General features: G+C 34.4%; 1 protein-coding gene across 2 annotated transcripts; it reads left to right on the top strand.

The window, feature by feature from the left end:
* The first annotated feature begins 3,810 nt into the window (after window positions 1-3,810).
* On the top strand, window positions 3,811-8,159 carry LOC131040432 (paired amphipathic helix protein Sin3-like 2). 2 transcript variants are annotated; one of them, XM_057973339.2, is made up of 12 exons: window positions 3,811-4,139; window positions 4,263-4,415; window positions 4,536-4,716; window positions 4,958-5,056; window positions 5,188-5,313; window positions 5,429-5,570; window positions 5,691-5,824; window positions 5,940-6,021; window positions 6,380-6,900; window positions 7,136-7,287; window positions 7,521-7,648; window positions 7,753-8,159. In XM_057973339.2, exons 1-12 carry the CDS (start codon window positions 4,090-4,092, stop codon window positions 8,031-8,033), a joined length of 2,049 nt encoding a protein of 682 aa, XP_057829322.1. In that variant the 5' UTR covers window positions 3,811-4,089; the 3' UTR covers window positions 8,034-8,159. The 2 variants fall into 2 exon arrangements, with proteins under 2 accessions (XP_057829322.1, XP_057829320.1); XM_057973337.2 differs by having other exon boundaries at window positions 5,429-5,824.
* Window positions 8,160-8,454: the final 295 nt, after the last annotated feature.

Genomic DNA, 8,454 nt, shown 5'->3' with positions numbered 1-8,454 from the left:
AATATTTCCTAAGTCAAGAAATTAATTTTTCCTAAGTCCAAGTCAATCATTCCGAAGTTCAAGAAATTATTTTTTCCTAAATCTGTCCGAGTAAAACAATGGTTGGAAGGATCAACGAGATCAACGATCATCACTTGATCATGGACCTAATGGTGGGTCCAAGTTACAAAGTCATGTGTTCACAAGATCTTGAGATGCATACATCTATCAAAGGTTCTCACTCATTGAAGATCCCTCTCCACAAATTTTGATGGGGTAATTTTTTTTCAATTGCAAGGCTCTAAAGCATCACCAACTTTGTGGTGGGTTGGAATCTTGGAGTTACGAGTATGCGAGATTTGAGCACATCAGTTTTTGTGTCAGTTGATCTATGGTTAGAACATGGGTGCACTTTGTTAGTGATAGTACTCCATCATCACTTAACTATTGCACCATTAGTTCATTCTTAGCGAGCCCCCAAGCTCTTATCAGATGCTTAAGTATTTCTTTTGACTTATGTGCTTTTATCAAAACATGGGTTCATGAACCAGTTGGTTTCCCTAAAGATTGTTTCATTGAAAAGAAAAGTAAAGAAGAATAAGAGAGTTCAGTGAAAGTGAGTTTCACCAAAAAGAAAACAAGAAGATTGTTTCAACCTCTTTCTAAGTTAGAAAACCCTTTGATTTACCAAAAGAAGAGTTTTCCAATAGCCTTTTTCATCGAAGACAAAAAGGAAAACTAGTTAGCAAAGGGAAGAGTTCACCAAAAATAAGAGTTCGCCAAAATTAATTTTAACCAAAAGAAAGAGAAAACTTATTCGCAAAATAATGATAATGCCACATGTCATGATTTTGTGCTAGTGTTCTCGATCATCTATAGAACCTCGTCAATCTTAAGATGCCACAAAAAGTTTATATGTGGACTTGTCATTACCACATCAACCTACATACTATGAGCTTCCCATGTTACCCTTCCAGATATCATATTAAGTTAAATGATGATGCAAATGGATGTCATGTGTCCTTAGCGGGCCCTGAGCTTGGTGGAATCTATTAAGGAAGATCTACAACTATCGATTGCTTGATTGAGATCGGGTAGCTCTCGCTCACTCACACATAAGGGTTTGTGGATCCTGATCAAAGGTGCAACACCACAAAATGTTTACACGTGTCCCTATCAAGCCAAGCTACCTACGATGTGGACATTTGATCGATGATGTGTCTGTTGAATTCCTCCGTGGCCGATTCTGATTTTTGTGACAGTTCTTTTCAATGTCACCCGGTTGGCTCTGGCAGATTAGTCAAACTCAAGGTCATTGCACTGCAATGATTCATCTTCCCACAAAAGTAAAGATCTATGCCTAATATTCAAACTTATCAACGACTAGCTCCTGTTCAAAAATGAAAACATAGTGAGGGCTGACATGCATAGAATTAATCTGTATTTTCTTTGGCTGACTTGTATATGTTGAGGTAATGATTTTGTGCATTCTAAGCCGATATTGGCTTGATACCCAATCAGTCAGATGGATATTTAACGGAGATCTTTCGAGCTTTTCAGGTATTTGTGTAAGTGTGTGTATCTGTCTATGAATAGATTGCATCTTTCTCTGAGCAATTCATGACCTATCTTTCAGTGCAGAGTTGGTGTGGAAGTAGAACAAGTGTGGATCTGTACAGGAGAAAATGATAAAGCGGAATTATGCTTGATCATTCTTATTTGATGCAGAGCTTTGTTGTACAGTATGTGGTCATTCTGTTGTATTGTTCTTTGTACTAAGGCTGGTACCCTGTCATAGAGTTGGTTCACTGTTGACGCAATTGGTCTTTCTTGTAGGTTGGGGCTTGCAAATTCATTGTAAGGAGATTGGTGTCTCTCGTATGTTGGTGTTTATAATGTGGTTCTTTTTCTTTTGGGGTTTCCACATAAAATTTTGTGTTCTTGTGTTTCTTCTTTTGAGTGGATGTTGTTCTTTTGGCGATGCTGTTATTGTCTAGGTTAATTTGATCTAAACATGGCAATTGAGTCTAATTTTTTTGATTTTATTAATTCACCCCAAAGCTTAGTATAATTGTGTTATGCTTTATTTATTGATTTATAAGTCCACATAAGGTAGTGTTAATAAGGATGATATGATGGTTGATATTTAGCATCATACAGAAGAAAGACTTAACGGTTTCCATATTAAGGGAATTTAATTTCAAATTTGCATATAAATTTAGATTTCATATTGTAGTAGTCCAAGCCTTGTATTTCTACCATTAGAGTCATATATTGATTATTTAGATAGAGATTGAAATTATCAACCTTTGGTCTTATAGCCTATACATTTCTCAACAATTATTACCTAAGGTGCAAGACCATGCCAACAATGTAATAAATATCAATATGAGTATGTGTGAGGTATAATACACTCCTCACAAGTTGTTGATACAAGGTAGCATTGCCAAGACAAGTCACACAATTGGCCTCCATTTTTATTCTTGATAGAAAGGGTTGAGGTGAGCTTACAAGAAACCATTTGGAACCATGAGAGTAGATCAAGAGTATATTTGGGTTGAGATATGCTTATCTTAGAATTAGTCCAAGTGATCTCATCTTAAGGAAGCAATGTAACAATCACAAGTCTATCATAAAGAATATATAATGTAAGGGAAATTGTTTTGAGTCAATCATGGATGATAACACATAGTGATGATCAATTAATAAACATACCAACACCAAAGGAAAGAAGTGAGAAATCCATCTTGACATATCAAGACCTAGGAGCTTGTTTGAGGACAAATAATGACTTCTAAATTCTACATAACAAAGAAGAATCACGAATGAATCCATGTGGTCATGTCATATAAAACTCCTCATACAGATTATCATGAATAAATGCACTCTCTTTATCATGGGGGCTTCACTTAGTGAACTAAGTTATAGCACGTGCATTCATGGCATACTAAAGAATCCCCCTATTTTCAAAAAATATTGCCCTAAACTCTTTTTTTGTCACCCCTTCCCAATACACAACCCGAATTAAAAGCCCCCCTATTTTCACTAATATGCAATATATTGCACCCTTATTTTTGGGATATTAAACCCCCCAATATGAATGCACTTGACAAAAACACCAACTAGCTTCTTGCATGCTTTCAAATAGATCTTATTGTACAAACTAACATATTAGATTAAATTGCTCTAACTAGTCACATTCATTATTAAATTCAAAACCAAAAGAATCTCTAGAGAAATTTTAGTATCCAAAATTTCTAGAATATTTTTCATACAAGCACTAATATTTCTTCATAAGAAACATTAATTGCAACCGAAAAAAAAAAGAAGATCAAATATAATGCTAAAACAAACCAAACATTCAAAAAATAAAAACCTTTAAAACTTCCACAATAAATACAAAATAATCTATTATGATATAATGAGAAAATAAATTTAAAAAGACCTCAAACCAAACCAATCTCTTTCACACCCAAACCTTACTAAAGTTCTAAATTGCAAATTTAATTTTTTTATTCGAGTGATTATTTCGTAAGCAACATCCAATTTTTTTTAAAAAAGCATAAAATAAATAAATGAAAGAAAGATTTTCGTCAACTAAGAATAGCAGGACCAAGAATGTCTCATTTGCCTTCCCAACGAACTCGTAAGAAGGGCCACCTGTCACTTATCCATTTCACCCTAATTTTAAGGCTTTTTGTCCTCTAAAATTACAACGGCTCAATTTAGCATTTCCCGCGTAAACTCTTGAAAAATGCAAAGTAGATTAATTATTAAGCTTATGTGGACAAACGAATATGAAGGGAAGGGAAGAGAAGGCACAAACCCAAAGGACGACGTTTAAAACCCAATCAAAACTTACTCGATTGCGCGTTTCTTATTCCTGCGGGAGAAAAATATAAGATATAAAAGAAAGAAATCGCTCTGTATTAAATTGTGATTTGAATGGGATTTTGCCGAAGGATGCGATCGTCACAGATTTTTCCAGAGTTCGTTGCCAAATTACCTGCTCAATTTCTTTGCAGCGTGAATACTGCTTTTGCGGGTTTGGATTGTGATTTCTGAATTCAAGGAAGAAAATTATAGAATTTTCTTTATCGTCTAAGGATAATGAAGAGGGCAGCGAAAAAGGAAAAATCAGGCAGTCGGAGATCAAAACGGTAAGTTAATATTCATACTAAGCTGGAGCGGAAAATAATTATTTTTCTAAGCATGGGGACTCCATGGTTAACCTGAATGAGATTTCTGACTGTTTGTTGTGATTTGTGCTGCGTTAATGTCAGTATTAGGTTCGCTGAAGGTTGTGAAGAAGAGCTGCGTTTACCGTTAGAAATAGAAGCACAATCGTATCTGATTTCAGTAAAAGAGCATTTCAAGAATGACAGAGGAGAATATGCAGAGTTTATTCAAATCCTCAATGATTTTAGGTCAAAGACGTATGTGATCATTTCAAATCTTTATTTAGTATAATGAATACATGATTTTGTGCATCCAAGGATCTAATTGATAATGAATTTTACGCTCTTTATGAATCGTCATTTTTGGTTAATTTGCAGATGTGATACGATTGGGGTTATTACCAGATTGAAAAAGTTGTTTAAGGGCCATAAACTTCTTTTAAGTTTTAATAAGTTCCTTCCAAGAGGCTTTGAAATCTTATTTCCTCTCAAAGAATTTATACGCAAGAAACACCAAGTTCAGCGTGAGGAAGCCCTGATATATATTAAAAAGGTTAAGGTAATTCCGAATATGATTTCTTTTCTCTCTTGTTTATTCCTTTTGGTGATAGATTATAGGGCGCGATTGGAAATAATGATAAAGAACAAATTGTCCGCATATAGAAATTTCGTTGTCTTTAATTGTATTAAAAAATATTTACATTTGAAAGCTACATGTTATATGCATTTCTTGTTTTGAAATGTTTAGATTTGTTCTAGAAATGATGAATTGCTCGATAAATGTTGATTTGTCATAATAGACACGCTTCGAAAATGAAGAATATATACGCAAGGGATTCTTTGAGATACTTACTGGGTATATGAAGGGAAACGAGAAGATCAATGATATACAAACAAAGGTATAAATTAAAGATATCCTATATCAAGAGGTGTATCTTACACAGAAAGGAGCACGTTTATGACTCCGCTTTTCAATATTCTTAAGCTACAGTTCCTTTGCAGAGAATTAAATTTAATCCGGTTTTGGCAGGTGAAATCGCTATTTTGTGATCATCAAGATCTTGTAGATGAATTCGCGTATTTTCTTCCTTCCTCCACAAGTTCAGCTCTTATATTGACTTGTGTTAAAGATTCACAAAGAGAAGACATAGGCAAGGTGAGTGAGTTGGTGTTACAATTTGTGATATCTTTGGCTGCTTTTCCATCCCTGTGAGATTTAACTTTTTCTATTTTTTAAATTTTGCTTATTATTTATTTATCTGGTCTTGCAGCAAGGAAAAAAAAATTTAACTTTAAATAATAATTACCCTCAAAGGTCTCAACTTGCTTTGAAGAAAGATGTGGAAGGAACATCTGATGCTGTAGTGAATGATCACCCAAAGAAGGGAGAGAAAGAGAAGGAGCTCAAAGAAGGTTGGCAGAGGAAGGAAGAAGATAGGGGTGAAAAAATGCCTGCACATAATATGGAGAGTGAATTATATGTTATGGATCAGCATTCTCATAGAAGGAATTTGATAGATGTTATTTTTGCAGGCAATAATCAAGAGCATTTGGACTTTTTTGAGAAAGTAAAGGCAAATATTGGAAACGTTGCATATCGAGAAATAATGAAATGCATCAATATGCACAACACAAAAGTAATCAATTCAGAGCATTTGCAGTGTCTGGTATGTTACACAGACATAGTTTCTCTTTCTTTTGTTAATATAGCTTGTATCAACTGCTTTTGGTTATTAATGAATTAGTTGTTGATTAATGCCAAACCGTTTCAAAATTTCGTAGGCAGTTTCCATTCTTGGGAAATGTCCAGAAGTTGTGGATGAATTCAATGAGATTATTTCTCAAAGTACAACTGGGAAAGCTGGTAAGAATTTCAGATGTTTGAGTTCAACGAAATGGCCTTAATTTCAGCCTTAAATTCATTTACTTTAAAAAAAAAATATTTGATAACTATCTTGTTAAAGTATCTGATTGTTTGAATATGCATAATGCCTTCAGTTCAAGTGAGGTTTCTGTTTTGTTCTGATTACTTAAACAATTGCTGTGTGCTGCTTCTAAATGCAGTCGTCATTTAAACCCCTACAGAAGAAATTTATGCTGCTCAAGAAAAGAAAGAATAAACTTGCTTATTTTCTATTTCCTTAGGGTTTAAATTTGAAAATATTTTTGGCCGTTACCTATCTTCTCTTTACTGTGTCAAACTAATAGAGGTTCTGACTTAGGAGAGGAAGAATGTACAAAGCATGACAACATGGAGAAGGAAAAGGAAAAAGAGAGGAATTTCGATGTAATGCTGGAGAAGGAAAATGAGAGAACAAAAGAATCTGACTTAGGAGAGGAAGAATGTACAAAGCATGATACCATGGAGAAGGAAAAGGAAAAAGAGAGGAATTTCGATGTAGTGCTGGAGAAGGAAAATGAGAGAACGAAAGAAACAAGCTGTGAAGAAAATAGAGAAAATGAGAGAAAGGAAGAAAACGACAGGGAAGAGGACAAAGATAGACACAAAGATCCACATCGTAAATCAAAAGTGGTGGTTATAGAAAATGAGAGAAAGAAAGGAAAAGACAGTGAAGAAGATATAGATGGACACAAAGATCAACATAAAAAATCAACAGCTATCTTGGATGGCAATGCTTTCCCAGATTCAAACAATGGGAAAATCACATACCAATCCATGTCAGAGATGGACCTTTCTCATTTGGAGCAATGTACTCCTAGTTACCGTTTGCTACCACAGAATGTAAGGAAAATTTATATTTTTTTTATGGAAACTCTTCGTTGCAATATAAGCCACTATTGTGTATTGGAAATCCTTATTGTAAATGCAATTCCTTTGAGCATTTCTTCTCAAGCTATCTACTGGCCTGCCTAGATATGGTTTCTTTTTTAGTTCATTTCATAATTTAGAGATGTTTGGTGGTTATTTTTGTTTATAATTAGGCTGAAGAATCAACATTAATTTCATTATGTTGCAGTTCGTGAAACCCATTGCCAGCTGTTCAACTGGTCTTGCAGCAGAGGTATTGAATGATATCTGTGTATCAGTAGCATCTGGTACAGAGGATTACCGAAAACAAAAGCAAATCAACCCCTATGAGGAGGCCATATTCATTTGTGAGGATGACAGGTACTACATATACTGAAGTTCATCTTATAGTTACATATAGGAGTACTTTTTAGGATTGGTAATGTGATATTCTGTGGAAAATCATGAGTTGTCTAGAGTACTAAGAAACAATCCAAGCACACTACATACAGTGGGTTAGAGCTTATCATTTGGTGTTAGATGCTTTCTATTTCTAAAGATAGCATATATGTTTATTATTTTGTATTTACCATTGTCAAATTGTGAATTGCCAGATTTGAGTTGGACATGGTGATAAAGAATTCAGAAGCTGCCATTAAGCGTATACATGACTTACTGGAAAAGATACATGACAACGCAAGTCAGACAAATGCTGATTTCAGAATTGAAGACCACCTTACAGGTAGTTTCCTTTAAGAGTTGTTAATAATTAGAGTCACAAGTTGGATATTTAGTTTAGTTGTTGGTAATTGTGACGAGTAATATGTCAACGTTTGGCCATTGCAGCTATGAATTTAAGGTGTATTGAGCTCTTGTATGGTGATTTTGGGCTTAATATAATAGATCTGTTACGTGAAACGCCAGATCTTTGTTTACCAGTAATTCTAAAACGACTTCAGCAAAAGCATGATGAATGGGTCGATTGTCGTACCAGATATAACATAGTTTGGGCAGATGTTTATGCAAAGAACTATCAGAAATCTCTCGACCACCATGACTCCTGCTGTAAGCAAAGAGATACAAAAAGTTTGAGCCGGAAAAGAATAAGAACCCATATTCATTTATGATTTTGAAAATACTATGGGGGGATTCTTGTATATAAATAATAATTCTGACTTGTGAAAAGATAATTGAGGTTTCCTCAATCTTGTTGGAATATTTTGCTGTGTAAAAAATGCATTCTTCATCTCTGATCATTTAATCATTCGATCCTTGATACATCTCTGCAATGCATTCTTTATCTCTGATCATTTAATCAATTGACCCTTATACATCTCTCATTATTTGATCAATTGATCTTTGATAACGTGATTAAGAAGTTCAAAAGAACAATCTCTTTAGTGCTGTTGAAATTTCTGTATTTTTCTGCTTTCTTCACATCTACAGGAATAGCAGTGTAGCCTATTATTTTTATGCAGATGCATATCCTGTTAGAAGCCTGCTAATTTAATGTTAGGTTAGTCTATGATACAGAGGTTACCACCTCTA

Source organism: Cryptomeria japonica, chromosome 10 (assembly GCF_030272615.1).
Source record: "Cryptomeria japonica chromosome 10, Sugi_1.0, whole genome shotgun sequence".
Classification (NCBI taxonomy): Eukaryota; Viridiplantae; Streptophyta; class Pinopsida; order Cupressales; family Cupressaceae; genus Cryptomeria; species Cryptomeria japonica.
Note: the sequence above shows the minus strand (reverse complement) of the source record. Positions and strands in the feature narration are given on the sequence as shown.

What these genes read in the sequence shown, in the direction of transcription:
- LOC131040432 (XM_057973337.2), top strand. Translation starts at nt 4,090, where the DNA reads ATGAAGAGGGCAGCGAAAAAGGAAAAATCAGGCAGTCGGAGATCAAAA. An exon ending in AATGATTTTAGGTCAAAGAC is followed by an intron (nt 4,416 to 4,535) that starts GTATGTGATCAT and finishes GTTAATTTGCAG; the next exon opens with ATGTGATACGATTGGGGTTA. An exon ending in AAGTACAACTGGGAAAGCTG is followed by an intron (nt 6,022 to 6,379) that starts GTAAGAATTTCA and finishes GTTCTGACTTAG; the next exon opens with GAGAGGAAGAATGTACAAAG.